This window comes from Lates calcarifer, linkage group LG16_LG22 (genome assembly GCF_001640805.2).
Source record: "Lates calcarifer isolate ASB-BC8 linkage group LG16_LG22, TLL_Latcal_v3, whole genome shotgun sequence".
Lineage (NCBI taxonomy): Eukaryota > Metazoa > Chordata > Actinopteri > Centropomidae > Lates > Lates calcarifer.
In genome coordinates, this window is record NC_066848.1 from 15531147 (window position 1) to 15547093 (window position 15947).

General features: G+C 40.6%; 1 protein-coding gene across 10 annotated transcripts in view; it reads left to right on the forward strand.

Moving 5' to 3' along the window:
- The window catches only part of LOC108873491 (mitogen-activated protein kinase kinase kinase kinase 3), a 41553-nt gene extending 26688 nt beyond the window's left edge, over nt 1-14865 (forward strand). For 2 of the 10 annotated variants that reach the window (XM_051076433.1, XM_018661714.2), the window contains 18 exons: nt 313-387; nt 2723-2774; nt 2982-3363; nt 5140-5246; nt 5649-5690; nt 6048-6132; nt 6239-6318; nt 6533-6593; nt 6727-6844; nt 7057-7115; nt 7394-7497; nt 7690-7861; nt 7981-8049; nt 8191-8283; nt 8483-8553; nt 9086-9141; nt 9241-9294; nt 10100-14865. In XM_051076433.1, the coding sequence (XP_050932390.1) occupies nt 313-387; nt 2723-2774; nt 2982-3363; nt 5140-5246; nt 5649-5690; nt 6048-6132; nt 6239-6318; nt 6533-6593; nt 6727-6844; nt 7057-7115; nt 7394-7497; nt 7690-7861; nt 7981-8049; nt 8191-8283; nt 8483-8553; nt 9086-9141; nt 9241-9294; nt 10100-10187 (1768 nt within the window). In that variant the 3' untranslated portion in view covers nt 10188-14865. The remainder of the gene's footprint in view (nt 1-312; nt 388-2722; nt 2775-2981; nt 3364-5139; nt 5247-5648; nt 5691-6047; nt 6133-6238; nt 6319-6532; nt 6594-6726; nt 6845-7056; nt 7116-7393; nt 7498-7689; nt 7862-7980; nt 8050-8190; nt 8284-8482; nt 8554-9085; nt 9142-9240; nt 9295-10099) is intronic. The other 8 variants (XM_051076435.1, XM_051076440.1, XM_051076439.1 and 5 more) reach the window with 6 other exon arrangements.
- The last annotated feature ends 1082 nt before the right edge of the window (nt 14866-15947 follow it).

Sequence of the window (15947 nt, forward strand, 5' to 3'; positions counted from 1 at the left end):
ACAGGGGGCTCTGCTTTCTTGTTTGGATCTGTTCAGTCCTTTCAGATCTGCCCGGGGTTCAGGTGTTAGAGTTAGTTTGTGGACCAAGCTTCACTCAGCTCTCCCTCCCCTTTCCCTTCATCCCCCAATCCCCTTCCACTTCCTCCTCCTCCTGTTGTCATCTCCTATCTCCTTTGCTTGTCCCCTTTCTCCCTTAATCTCTCCCTCCTATGCTCTCCCTACTTCAACCCTCTACCCTCTTCCTCCCTTTCCTCCATCCTGTCCCTTGTCCGCTCTCCCCCACCCGACTCCTGTCTTCACCTCCTCTCCCAGGGGCCATGTGGCACACTTAGGGGATGATGAGGATGAGGATGATGATGGTGCAGATGATGATGAAACTCACACTCAGTAAGTTCTCTCCCAGTCTTAGAACTGGAAGCCTCCCCCTCCTTCTCTCTTTCCTTCCCCACACATGAGGATGAGGAGTAGGACGAGGAGGAAGGCTTCCCGTTTTTGCCACAGTTTCATCCACGCATCTCTATGCAGCACACCCCACCATCACGCCACATATGCCACCTGTGTTTGTGTGTGTGTTTCCATGCTGTTACTATTTGTGTGAAGTTTAATAGCTACTAACAGTGACCCTAACCCAAAACACTCACCTGGAGGCTGTTAATAAAGAACGTTTTTATTACATTTTACTCCCATAAATACACAGGGGCAGGGAGTGATGTTAGCCTTGGGTTAGTGCTAAGAAACCACAGCATTAAAGAGTATGTCGTAGCTACATGTAAATCCAGCTTCATATCAAATTCTGGCACATCATATGATGTCATTTTCACTCTATTCTGAGCTATTTAGTGAGTCACAAAATACGAGGTCTCTGTGTGTTTTTGGTGTTTAGAGCCTCATGACCTTGACATCTGAGTTGCTGTTGTCTTGTTTTGTTCTCCTCTTGCGCTGCCATCTGTGTGCCTCCTCGCTGTGTGTGTGTTTTTGTGTGCGCGCACACACTCAGGGTGCCTTCTGTCTTCTCCTGCCTTTATAGGACTGTATATCTGGCGCCCGGCCTCGTCCCTCATTGTGTAAAAGCCAAATGTCTGCGGCAGGCCGGAGTGTTCTTTCTAGACAGATATTTTCCACTGAAGTCAGAAAGATCCTAAGTACTTTATAATTTTATATTTAGGCTTTTTGTTGATAGCCCAGAGCAGACGGTACAGTGATTACAAAAATAGAAAACTTGAATTGACTGCAACCAATTTTAGTGTAAAGTGAAATCAAAGCAACAGCTTCTAGCTATTTACATGTTGAAATAGTTACTGTTTTCTGGCTACAATCACTTGTGACATCAGAAAATGTAAAGGGAAAAATTAAGATTTGGAGGTGTAGACTCACATGTCAAATTTTGTGTACAACTGCACCCACCTCAAAAACATTATCTGTCTTGTCTAAATAATTAGCTTTTAGCACAAGCTAACCATGCTGGCTATCTATGTACAATTAGGGAGTACCATGAGAACAAAAAATCACAAACTCAGTTGTAGCTGTAGCTCATTGTTACAAAAGAAACTCTTTGTGATTTCTTTTTGATAAATCTGAAATCAGTTTTGATCCAGCTCCTGTTCCATTCTCATGGATCAGGTGGATGCACTCAAGAGTGTGCTGTGTTACAAATCCTCTTGCTTTATTTTTAGGTGCTTTCTCTTTTTTTGCCAACTTCTACACCATTTGCCACCCACCACCTTGCCACATTTGTATTATGTAAGATGATGTTTGATCAGTTTATTGTATATATATTTGTTGACCGCAATTCAGCTGAATCATTGTGACTTTTATTGACGTTTTTTGTATTTGTGTTCACTGCAATTGGCTCCTAGCCTCTGTCCATTCCCATTGTTCTCTGATTGGTTCATTGTCTGTCAGTCATTAACAAGTGGCACTCTGTAAGATGAAATTGAAAGTCTCTGTGAAAGCAGTGCAGCTCTGTAGCCAAAATGATGATTATTAGGCATTATAGGTGTTAAAAAGCCTCAAAATGGGAGATATTTTTGATTCAAATGAGAAATATTTCAGTTTTGCTTGATTAAATATTATGTGATGGATAAGAATATGGATAGTTGAGATAATGTTGAATTTGAAGTATTAGAACTTGGGTTACTACATACATTTTTGTTAAAAAAAACTATGTGTAGTAACCTCAGTGACGCTGGCTGTTTTGCAATATCAGCACTGCCATTCTCAGAGACTTTGCAGGTGCTTTAGCTATAGTTTTTCCATGATGATCTCACTTTGTATGTAGTGGTTAACCTTTTAGGGTAGTTATTTCACGTCTGTCCCAGTGTCAAATAGTGTCAGGCTGTGGTTATACTTGTCATTTCAGAGTTTCTTTTAACTTTTGATCACTGTAAAATATCACATCTGGTTTGGATACACAAAAACTACAAATCAAAATTTTATCCTTGTCTTGATGACATCCAGCTTATTCACCAAGGAACAGTTCAAACTGACTCTAGTATGATTTTTAGAACAAAGTATGGATACTAAAATATGTGAGTTTATGGAATCTGTCCCTTGGGATCAAAACAAAAAATGCTTGAAAATGACAAGATAAACCGTATCCTCAGTTGTGACATTTTGACAAATGTCTGTATTATTTTCAGTATAACTCATGTTTGCAGTAAACAGCAGTTGCCAGTTTATTTTCTAAGCGTTTCATCAAATCCTCTGTCTTCTCATTCTTCAGTAAATCAAGCACTATCATGAGGCCAAAGGTCCCACCCCCGCTTCCCCCCAAGGTATGAATGTCTGAACGTCTGAATTCATCTATCAGCCGCAGGCAATCACAGTCATTTGAGGATTAATGGTTCAGTTTGGTTATTTTGTAATATGGTTGTTTTGAATTCTGTTTAATGTCATTAAAATTGGATGACTTATGAAGGATTTTGCTCCCTAGGATATGAGAAATGAGCTGACTATTTGTCCTTATCTGTATTTCTTCTCAGCCCAAGTCCATCTGCACGTCCCAGCAGCAGCAGCAGCAGCAGCAACAAAAACAAGACGACAGCCACAGCGAGGACGACGGTGGAGGGGGAGGGACCATCAAACGCTGTCCGGTCCCAGAGACGGCAAGCCCGGCCAAGCCCGCCTCGAACGTCCCCCCGCGGCCCCCGCCCCCGAAGCTGCCGCCCCACCGCCGCAGCAGCCTAGGTAACGAGAGCCCGAAGCACGCGGACGTCGAAAACTCTGCCCCAGAGGATGATGGGAGCTTTAGGCATTTCTGGGAGTGGCTCCACACGCCTCACACAGAGGAGGAGCTGGAGGAGGCGTGGGAGGTGCTGAAGGAGGTGAAAGAGGAGCAGGAAAAAGAGGAGGAAAAGGAAGAGAGTAAGAGCAGCCGATTGGTAGATTGGTAGTGTCCGCAGACCCTGTCGTTCCCTCCGATTGGTTGTGTGGTCTCCCATTAGTCAGTCCTCGTAGTTGTGATTTATTTGTTCCATGAGTCCATTAATAATAGTGCTTTTTAATTTTTTTGTTTGTAGTTCCTTCCGTCCATCAGCTTCTGCTCAGTATGATTGTTTGTCATCTTTTGTGGAGTCTGATTGGTTGTTTAATCCAATCAATCAAAGCTGGTAGTCTGCTACCACTTCCCCTCGCTTCCTAGGAGGAAGAAGGAAGAGGAGAAAACATCGTCCTGGCTGATCAGAATTCAGGCAATAACATACAGTTGTATGATGGTGCACATATGAATGAATCTATTCTCATTCAGCACTAAAATATACATACTGTATGTCTCTGCCATTGTGTCTTTCTTGAAGGGGTATAATGATATCGGCTCAGTTTTGATTCTTTAGCAGAAGATTCTGTGCATTATCAACTCACATTCTGCCCATCTGATCTGATCTGTTTTGATTACATTTGTTCTGACTAGTTCCTGTTAGCAGCTTTACTAATCTAAATTCTAAAACGTAACTCAACTGTTTCATTGAACAATAGTCAAACACAAGAATTACATCAAGGTACCCAGTTTAAACAATGGCATTTTCTTAAAGGAATGTTTTTTTCCCTGTCACTGACCGTAACAGACCAGCTCATGTATGTACTGGTACATGAGAGCTGGAAGTGAAACATTCTGGTATGATTAGAGTATTTCCAATATTTTCCACATTCCCCTTCTGTTTAAAGCACTAGAATTTTTTTTTACTACTTCCATGGAGGGAAAATCATATTTAAATACCTTTTAATTTCCATTTAATCTCAGGACTATATAAATAGTAGATGCTTGTTAGTTGGATTTCACTGTTTTCGTACTGAATTGGTTGAAAAAAGGCAGGTCTGATCATAACTTCCAAGTTATGACATAATCAGTTCATGTTGGCTGTGGTTGACAGTATTTGTACTGTATTTGGTCGTAAACTAAACAATTCAGATTTGTCTTAGCCTGTTGTTGAACTCTAGGAAGATGTTAATTGTGGTGTTTGGAGTTGCATAACAGAGAGATGGTGCAACACACTGGAGAATATGTTTAACTAGAAATGTACATTTATGCTGGAACGGTCTTCAAAGCTTTCAGCAGGAATGCATTGGCGTGTGTGTTATTCTCCCAATCTTGACAGGAAATTATTTTGTTTGTAGCTACAGAGACTTGTTACTACAAAAAGTCTCATTATTTTACTATTTTATCAAGCAACTCAAACTTTTTGAAGAGAGTAGTACATGTAGATTGGTTGGTTAATTGAGTATTACATGGTCCACCAGCCATAACTGATCAATACTGACCACTGTCTGCCTGGTGGTATATGGTGCATTCACTCCGTCTTCTGCTCATGACTATATTTGATCCTCTGTTTTCTTCCTGCTAGCCTGCTCCCTCCCTCCCTCCCTCCCTCTCTGCTCCCAGTATTTGTTTGTTACTGTTTTAGTTTAACTCTCCCCTGCGTCTGTAGTCCTGCAGATTAGATCATATTCATTGAGACCAACAATGTTAATGAGAACATGTCCATGTGAGTGGACTGTTCTGTTGCGAAGTCAGTATCTGTTCTGTCACTCACTTTCCCCCTCATACACATCTGCATATGCACATGCACTCTCCCTTCCTGTCCTCTACACTCACACGCTCTCTCAGTTTCTCAAACACACTGAGTTGTGTCTCTGTTGTTGTAGGTAATGGGCTGAGCTCTTCACACAATGGTGAGAGGGACAGTCCCGCAGACAGACAGTCCACCATGCCCCCTAGTGTCCCCATACGGAAAGACAAGAAGGATGTACCGGTAAGCAGACTTGGCTTTGCAGTAGCGACCCATCAGGGTGCCTGTGCAAAGGAGGGATGGAAAATGGGCAGCTCCCAAGCAGATGAAAAAGCCTATACCGCACAGGGAAATTGTCATTACAATTTTGTTACAGCAGAAAATAGTGCTCCTGTAAATTCCAAAATGTTTAATGTGGAAGATTTGAAGAACATGGAGTTTCTGAATAGTCATCTTGAAGGGCAATTGTGTAAGATTCCTTTACAGTGTGTTACCAGGATCAGTCATAATCCATTTCTGACTGATTGTGTGTGTGTGTGTGTGTGTGTGTGTGTGTGTGTGTGTGTGTGTGTGTGTGTGTGTGTGTGTGTGTGCATCTGCGTGTGCACGCTTGTATGCGTGTTTGTGTTTATCTGTCTGTCCCAGAAGCCAATCAGTAATGGCCTCCCTCCTACACCCAAAGTCCATGTAAGTAACTGTGTCCTTCTGCTCTCCTTCAGAAAACAGTTGACACTTTGTAAGGATATACCATCAAATTTAATCACATGCTTCACATTGGATCACGATGTGGTTTTCTTTTGGTGCATTCTTTAACAAGCCACCAGTATATTTAACCAAACACTGTACTCCCTCAGAAAACCTTAATAACCAGGGAGGTATTTCAGTATTTAACTAAATTAAGTATTCTGTTCTCTGAGCAAAAACACATGCAATGAAAGACAAACTTGACACATTCTGGCACCATAATGTGCACATTACTCACTATATTATCTGTACAGTTCTTTATTTGTGCCACATGTATTTACTGTCTCTCATCATTCGCAGATGGGTGCATGTTTCTCCAAGGTGTTCAATGGCTGTCCTCTGAAGATCCACTGTGCCACTTCTTGGATCAACCCTGACACCAGAGGTAACCAGATGCATAAGCTCACAGTGTGATGAATACATTATTAGTCATTAGTCTTGCCTAATGTGAGTTGTTCCTTTGCTCTGAAATGTTTGTGTTTGTGTTTTAGACCAGTATTTGATATTTGGAGCTGAAGAGGGGATCTATACATTAAACCTTAATGAGCTACATGAGACCACAATGGAACAGGTGAGACTGAAGATCGTGCATTTTAAGATATTTATGATACTGTGGTTCATTTTTTTTTTTACATTTTAGTTCATGTATCTATTTGTTTTTTTGTTTTTTCTTCTTCCAACCAGAAAATCTAAATTCCCTCATTAGTTTACAAAGCTAGTTGTGTTGCTCTGTGCTGCTCATTTGCTGCATCTTTAATGTCTCTCTGCCTTGCGTCTGCCTGCAGCTCTTCCCTCGGCGATGTACCTGGCTATATGTCATGAACAACTGTCTTCTTTCCATATCTGGTGAGCTCTCACATATCTGTGTCTATGTTATTGATATAAATTGTTGTACTGTCACAACGTGTTTATCCATCTTCTATCTTAATTCAACATTATTCTCTTTTAATCTGTTCTTTTTTTTTTAATCCCATCCCAGGAAAAGCCTCCCAGCTGTACTCCCATAGTCTGAGTGGTCTGTTCGAACAGGCCAGACAGTTACAGAAGTTACCAGTAGCCATTCCCACACACAAGCTGCCTGATAAGATGATTCCCAGGTAACTCTCCAGCCAGGGGGCCAGACCTATATTACTGAAGCCATCTGATGTATTGAACTCTAACACTGTTAATACCTAGAAAATTTTAATATGAAACAAAATATTCATGTAAATTTAAATCTATATGCAAATCATCTATGTTACATGTTGCCCTCAACACTCATTTTAGCCTTTTCTGTGTGACACCTATTTCTTTATTTATGTGTTTATAGGAAGTTTGCTGTGTCCAATAAAATTCCAGACACTAAAGGGTGCCAAAAGTGTTGTGTAGGTGAGTTATTGTGAAGGCTTTTATATTTTTTGTGACCAATACTGCAAGTTTAAGATGTTTTGGTGTTAATCTTTGTAACCCATATGTCGTTACACTGTCAGTTCTTCATGTGGACCTTACAAGTGTATAACAGTAGTATAAATCTACAAAATGTACACATTTCATTTCGCACAGGATACAAAACATTGATAGAGGCTAACAAACAAAGAGAGTGTTAAGTGCTACCAAGTGACAAAATATAAAAGGTTACAATGATTCCTGTTTGTGTCTCTGTGCAGTGCGTAACCCATACACAGGCCATAAGTACCTGTGTGGAGCCTTCCAGTCCAGTGTCATGCTGTTGGAGTGGGTGGAGTCCATGCAGAAGTTCATGCTCATCAAGGTCAGTTTTTTTCTCTCCTCATAATTCCTCCTTTGTGTCTCCTCGCCTCCATTTTTAGCTCATTTTAGACACAGCAATAGATCTAATATTCAGTATCAAGACTACTACCTACACCAAACTCAAGCACTTCAGGCGGAGTATGCTGTGTCTGAGTGTGTGAAGTGATTTATCACCTACTTTCTCCTCATCTAGAATATCGACTTCCCGTTGCCATGTCCATTGGAGGTCTTTGAGATGTTGGTGGTCCCAGAGCAGACCTATCCTCTGATCTGCGTGGCAGTCAGTAAAGGCACCGAACTCAACCAGGTGGTCCGGTTCGGCACTGTGAACCCCAACTCTACCTCCTCCTGGTTCACAGAAGCAGGTGAGAACAGTGTTACCAGTGATGTTATGTTAATCTGACAACGCAACAGATGTTGCAGATGTGTACAACATGGAGGTTTAAAAAAAAAAATGCTCTCCCTGTCATCTCTCTCTCTGCAGACACACCACAGACGTGTGTGATCCATGTCACTCAGCTAGAGAGAGACACCATCCTAGTCTGTCTTGACAGTGAGTAAAACATGCAGACATTTGTACAAGTCTTTGCATTTGCACTGTGCAGCTTTGACTTCTTCAAGTCAGGATGCAGAGGGTTTTGTGACAAATTTACCACAAATTTCAACTGCTTCCTCTCTGTATCTTTCCCTACAGGGTGTATAAAGATAGTGAACCTCCAGGGCCGGTTGAAATCCAGCAGAAAGCTGTCAGCCGAGCTGACCTTCAACTTCCAGATCGAATCCATAGGTACAAAAAAAAAAAAAAGAGACAAACAACAACAAAAATATAATTCATGACATAAATATTGAGGCTGTGCAACTCGAGAACCTAAAGGTCATAGACTGAAAGAATAAGGTTTACTTCTTAGAACTAAAGGGGCTTGACGTGTATGTCCTCAAGATAATTTGTGCAATAAAAGCTTATTTGTTTGTCTGCTTCTTTGCAGTTTGTCTCCAAGACAGTGTATTGGCCTTCTGGAGGCATGGCATGCAGGGACGGAGTTTCAAGACCAACGAGGTGAGTGTCTGTGTGTGTGTGCCTGTGTGCCTGTGTGCCTGAAGAAAAGGCACACTAGAAATGGCCCAAGGACCATAATGAGGCTCACTTCCAGGCATCATGGCAGGATGTTATTTAATCTCTGACTGTAATGGGATTTTGATCACAGTTGTTGTAGCTGCTGCAATTCCTGAAATGTATGCAGACTATGCATGCATGATATTAGATGAATTGTACAGGTAGATTTTTCAGACCTGCAAAATCACTTGAAACAGGGCTCCAGTCAGGCTTATCACCAGTCACTGCTTTAATGTGATTTTCTCCAACCAGTCAGGAGACAACATTACACCCCCCCCCCCCCCCCCCCACCCCCCCCCAAAACCATGTGGCCTTGTGAGAGAAAGGGATGTTTTAAAGACCAGGATCCAAACATTTTACTTGACCATGATACCGTCCCTGCACTAGACCAATGCGGCCTGGTGGCTTCTCCTGGCAAGCTCTGACCTTGACTTTGTGTGTCTCTGTCTTTGTCTCTTCCCTTAAATCCAATCAGATCACCCAGGAGATCTCTGACAGCACACGCATCTTCAGACTACTGGGATCAGACAGGTGAGAACACACCAACACATATGCACTGACCTCTCACTTCATACACATCACACGCTCAGGTTAGCTTTTAACACCCTCTCTGATGTCTCATTGCTGAAGACGTGCTGACTGTAGAGATCCAGATGCTGAGGACAGAGGCCTCAGTCTGCCCAGGTACACTCATTGCCCCTGGGCACACACGGCCCAAAACTCTCTTCTCTGTCGGGACTCTCGAGGTCTGCTTGACGCCACATGTCATTTATCAGGAGCTTTAAGACTTCTTTCTGAGAGGAAGAGAGAGAGCGAGAGAGAGAGTGTGCGTGTGTGTGTGTGCGTGTGTGCGTGCGTGTGTGTGTGACAAAATAAGTCAGACACCAAAATCATCTTTGTATGATCTGATGTTGCATGCTAATGCTACATGTAACTAACAATAGGGCATTGGCATTATCTCAGTCAGATTTGTGTCTGGCATTGATAGAACCTGCATAAAATGTAATTGTTTTGAACCACAAAGAAACACTTTTGTTTGGACTGGATGATTGTGGTGCCTGCTATCTCATTACTCAACAGCTGAGTGTGTGTGTGAATGTGTAAGTCTCTGGGTCCCTGTTAAAACAGTATTAACAGCTCTCTCGCAGTTTTCCTCAGGGTGAACAGAGCGTACTTTGTGAAGGGCTAAGTTTCAAAACAAATCATATTCCTCCGCTGCCTTTTTCCTAAATAACAGGACTTTTACAGGCTCGGACCATATCCTGTGTGGGTTGCTGGTTGTCTGTACATATTGCTACAATACATCCTGGGTCTTTACTGTGTCTTCATACCTTGTATTGCTCACAAAATAAAAACTGATTCATGTTCTTCCCTTGAAACTTAACTGGATGTTTGTGTGTGTGTGTGTGTGTGTGTGTGTGTGTGTGTGTGTGTGTGTGTGTGTGTGTGTGTGTGTGTGTGTGTGTTTGTGTGTTTGTTTGTATTGCAGGGTGGTGGTGCTGGAGAGCAGGCCCACAGACAACCCTACAGCCCACAGCAACCTCTATATCCTGGCAGGCCATGAAAACAGCTACTGAGACACACACAACACACAACACAGAACACACGCACACACACACATACACACAAAAAAAAACAAAACACACACTCTAAACAGCCTACCACTAATGCAAACAAGGGAGTAAGCAACTGGGAGACACACACTCAGCCCAACCCCCACCTCTAACCCACCCAGCCTCCACCTTCTCACCCGGGCCTGCCAGCAGTGTAACTGGGAGACGAGCAGTTCGTGGGGTGCAGATGTGGATTTTCCCAGTTGCAGACGTTTTAAAAATGCAGCGCAGTGTTATACGTGTATCAGTTAAGCGTGTTGTAGTAGGAACAGCGGGTTGCGGATCCGTTTTCTGACGGGGCGAGGGTTAAAACAGCTGGTCTGAGGCTAGTTTGGGTTGCAATAGCAGGGGAAGGGGGTGAATCACCTCTCTGCAACTTCAACCCAGAATCCTGAAATCCATCCCACCTCCCCCCTGCATTCTGCACACTGGGAAAACAGCATCCAGCACAGAAATTTGACTTCAACACTACTTCTACTACTACTTCTACACACTAGTACTACTACTACTACTGCTATTTGCGCTAAAGCTTCACAGAACAGCCATCTTGCACAGAAAATCTTCCCTTCTCCCCTTTGTCGTCTTTCCCTTGTCTCCTCCTCCCTCTTTCCCTTCTTCCTCCCCCTCCTTTTTTTTAAACTACACCTTTATTTATTGTGGCATGATGTAACTTTAACAACCAGGATGGCTTTCCTGTTTTATTTGTTTTTTTTAAAGGATAAAAAAGAGAAAACAGACTAAAAAGCTTCGCCACCTCTGCTAGCATCAAATTCCAGTACCCGTCACCACACCACACAAGTGCTTAATTGACCTCTATTTAATTGTTGTAAATATAAATGTAGTATTTTTTGACAGAGACGAACACTAAAAAGACTGGTCGTGTAGATAGGCGTGTGTATAGTTGCTCTGTACAACTGTGGAGACAAACGGAGAGACAGACAGGCACGGAGGAGTGATGGGGCAGTAAATTCACTTCCCGGTTCCCTGATCGTGTCAGGTCAGGAAGCAAAGACCCCCCCCACCCTGCAGTCTCCTCAGGTGGACAGCTTTAGTAATCCAATATTACTCTTAATAATGATCTGGAGCTCAGGATTGGACTGAGCAAACGCAGGAAGCGGCACTGATTGGTAATTTCCATTTTGCATGCATCACCATTGAGACTTCCTGCTCGTATGCACCATAGCAACTGTCGTCAGGGCAGCGGGCGTTCTGAGTTCTGTTCATTTTAGTTTCTTTTTCCTGTTTTGTCATCATCCGTTTTGTTTTGTTTTTTGTTTTGTTTTTTTTGTTTTGTTTGTTTTTTTTAATTCTGTTTTAATCAGAAAGCTTCATTTTTTTCTTAAATGCTATTTTGTTTATTTTTATTGAACCACTGGTGTTAAAAATTTGCACAGAGGAAAAAAACGTATTTGATAAACAAATGTGATGTCATTATAATATATGACCTTATGTGTATGCACAGTGTGTGTGTGTATGTGTGTGTGCGTAGACATAGAATATGCACATACGAGTGCATCATACAGATCTGATCTTTAATAAGTTACAGTTGTGTTTCTGCCTAAAACCCCTTGAGATGGGCACTGAGAAAAAAGATGGATTTACACAGAAAGAAAAATCACTTACCCTGTAGAGCTGACATATTAACTGTCAGCCATCATTTCTAGCATTAAATTTAACTGGAGTTTGCACTATATAAATGAAGAAGGAGTTTTTCTGTTAAAACAATTCCATAAATATACAGAAATTGCTTTTTTAACAGATTTTTACCTCTGTGTAAATCCTTGCATTTGGTTCATTTTAGTCATATTTTGACTTCAAGCGTCATTGCTGTGACATTGTTAAAGACCATCATCTGTGTGAAAGATCACACCACATGCATGTAAATGTGCACTGTGTGGTTGTGGTGTGTAGGAGAGTGCATGTGGCAGTACACTACCAGTCTTTACAAGCTGTGACACTAGAGGTTGCTTTCAGAGGACGTGAACACTAGTTTAGGTCAATCTAAGACACCATCTCTAATGCTGAAATCTTACAGAGCTGAAACATTTGGGTTCATTTTTCACTTTCCAGAAGCTGATTTCTCAAATCAGGTCTTCATTTTCTCTATAGATACAGAGGTGTAAGCTGCAGCAAATGAACCAATCAGCTTTGAGATGAGTCAGAAAATACAGAATATATACAAGCAAAAACAAAGCACATGAGTGACTTCATCAGGTCAATGTTACACTAAATACCATTAATATAATGATATAGATATAATTAATGATCTCTGCCATGGCAACAGCGATTAATCTTGTTGAGAGAAAGTCTAAATTTAACAGTAACTACTATTTTTTTTCTAAACCTTGGAACAAAATCTGACAGGCTAAAAATCCTGTGTGTTATGCCATCTAGTGGTTAATATATACACATCTGTGTTCCTTATCCAAATGCAGTGCAATGTTAGACTATAAAGCCAGGTTACAAACTGAAAATTTAGAGATTTACAATCTTATCAGTGCTTGACATCAAAGCTAAAATCCAGTTGACTCAAGAGAAACTGAAACAATTATAGTATTGTCTTTTAAAAGGTTTGGGGGAAATGGAAAATTCATTCAGCTCTGTACAGACGTGTCACTGGATGTTACTAAGGTGGTTTTGAAAGGGGTGTGTCACCATGTTGGGGGACAATTTAAGGAAAGAATGTAACAGCTTTCTGTTTTTCCTTGACCCCTCATTACCCTCTTGCGTGCAGTGAAATTTGTCACTTTACCAACATGGCGTCATGTCCCTCCTCCACACCTCAGTGATGGAAATCACACCAATGCCCCTACACACTATTTCACCATGTTTCACTATGATTTATTAATGGATAAACAGATCCTCTCAGTGGATTCCAGTTCCTGACGCTTTGTCGCACTGTTGCAGTGAACAAAAACAAGCATAGTCTAGTTAAGTGTGGAGGGTGTGAATCCACTGTGAGGATATAAATAATTAGTCTCCTTTTTTAATCACATGTGCACACTGTTCTCGTCTAAAATTGTCCACAGTGTGTTGCCGTACATCTGTCAGAAATATTAATCATTATGACAGCATATGAAATACCATGTAATAAGTTGGGAGCAGAAACTGCCTTCCTTTGTAGTGCCCTATATGAGACTGAATGCTGTTTGTAATTTGAGATAAATGTCAAATCAGCTGAACTCTTCAGGCAGCAGCCTGGTTTGATACAGAGATTTGCTCAAAAAAAAAAGATTATGTAATCCAAAACAAACACGGGGGTGAATCACTACCCCAGACAAGTGTTTTAGCTGTGATCACGCTAATACATGTACTTCTAGCCAACACCCAGTAATAACGATGTGTCACAGTTTCTGGCTGCAGCCAAGTTTCATTCACACAATCAGGTTATTTTACAAAAAATATTTTCTTTTGTTCATTCAGCATCAGAAATATATTAGTTATACCAAGTTTATGGCATAGCCTCACATTGACATTGTCAGCCATAAGGCTTCCAATATTTATAGGCTCACTTAATTCAATTTAACTGATTCCTCACCATTTGATTATTGAAATATCACTGGATTTTAGCAGCATCATGTGACTTACTGTTACTGGTTCATATATTTGGGAAAAAAAAATGAATCAAACATTCCTTTACATTAGGGCTCGGTTTACGCCAAGGAACATACATTGTATGGATTTTACATTTTTAAAAAATGTAATGCCAAAATATGTTGTTGAAATTTTTTATGGCCAAATTTAGATAGTCTACCTCGTGGTATGTCCTAAAAAACTGTCTTATTCAAAAGACAGCCATCAACAGCGTGTATGGTTACCGTTAAACAAAACATGCTCATGTGTGCGTCCTCTCAGTTGACGAGTATAAATGAACAAAAGCTGAGAAATCAAAACAAAATACTCAAACCTATCACATTAAGACAAAGTGAATGAGATTCCACTTTAGGATTTTCTTTGGAGATTTTCTTTGTTTCTTAAAATGCCCATTTGCTTTGAATTTATTTTGAATTATGAAATCTCAAGCCCAAGAAAAAAAACTACTCCTGTATGATAGCAGCTCATCTAAAATCATTGCAAGTATGTATTGATTTAGTTGAAACACGCTATATAAGCAGCTCCATTTCTTTCTGTGGGTTCATTTACTTTTACTTTTGGGGAAACTGTCCATTTTTGAAAAATAACAAAATAAGTTTCTGAGGGATTGAATGATGCTTTGATTATTACTAATGTTCGCAGCCATAAATGTTTCAAGATTAATCTATAATCCCCGAAAGCAGGTGCCAACATGGCCTTCCTTCGTTGGTTTTGCTGAAATGTTAAAAAGTCAATGCTTTATAACTTCAGCTACTCCTGGGTCAAATCGTGTGACAGTAATTCACAAGGATTGTTTTGAGATACACCTGAGTTCTTTGCAAAAGCTGTTCCTCCCAATATTTAACGAAACACAAGTCTCCCCTGTTCTGTCGCTATTACAACACCTTTGTCTTTTGTTTTCATAATGCAATGCACACGTTATGAAATGTATATAGTGTAAAATAAAAATGGGTTTGTTTTACATACTGTATAATTGCCTATATTTTGTTTCAGAAGTGTAACAGATTTATGAGATGACAGGTTAACACATTAAAAAGAAGGAACTCAACCATTTGTTGTCTTATGGTGGTCATTTCTGCTGAGCAGCAGAGTGGGCGTGGCATGGACACGGCATTAGGACACTTCAATTCAGAGGACCCCTCGGTAATGTTATCAGCAACACCTGATTTTCTACCTTTGATCTGATGCTAAACTGTCAAATAGCAAAGCTGCATTTCCTGTCCAACCTACACTATGCACAGGTGAGAAAAGTTTTTGGTAGCTCTTATTTGTGTGCTTGACGCTTCATAATTTGTTTTAAACCTGTCACTTTTTATTTTGTTAACTGGAGAATATTTGAACTTTAACCTTTCCTATAAAAAAAAAAACATATCTGTTGTGTATTGTTAGAAGTGTTTGGCCTGTTCTAAACCTTGTCAGCATGTGATAGTTCAAAGGTTTTCCAAGATGGTTTATTTTGAGAGATGAGGAGGTGAAAGCCCTCAGAAATTGTGATATGTCCAGACATATCGACAACTCTACCCAGCTATACTCTGTGTTAAGTGATCATTTGCAAGCGTCCAATGAAGACAGTGAACATATTAAACATTATACCTGATGCCATTATGCTGGATGTTTTTTGTTAGTTAGTTAGTTAGTTTTTGTGTGTTTTTAAATCCTCTTGTGACCCAAATTTATCTTGGTCTCCTTTAGGGATCCAGACTCCCAGGTTGAGAACACTACCCTTGAAAATGGCTGCTTCCCAAGATAACATGTAGTAATTCAAAGTGTTATCACGACAAGTTTAATTTTATTCAAATTTGAGTATTTAATACCCACTGGAGTATCATGTGAGTCAATAATGTTCTTTTTTTTTTTTAACTCTAGCCAATGGATTCTTTTCTAACAAGGAGCAAACAGCTGGTTCAAGTGAAGAATCTGCTGCCTGTTAAATGTGAGTACAAAGCAAGCTCAAGCAAGCAAATGCTTGACCAGTTTCGTTTGAGATGTGCCCTGTGATAACATTTTATATAGTCCATCATCACAATTTCATTTAAAAAAGCCTTTTCATTCTGTACAACACACAACATTCTCTATTTGTTCTTGCTGTCTTATGGTATTTTAATAATTTGGTGACTCTGAGAAAATCAA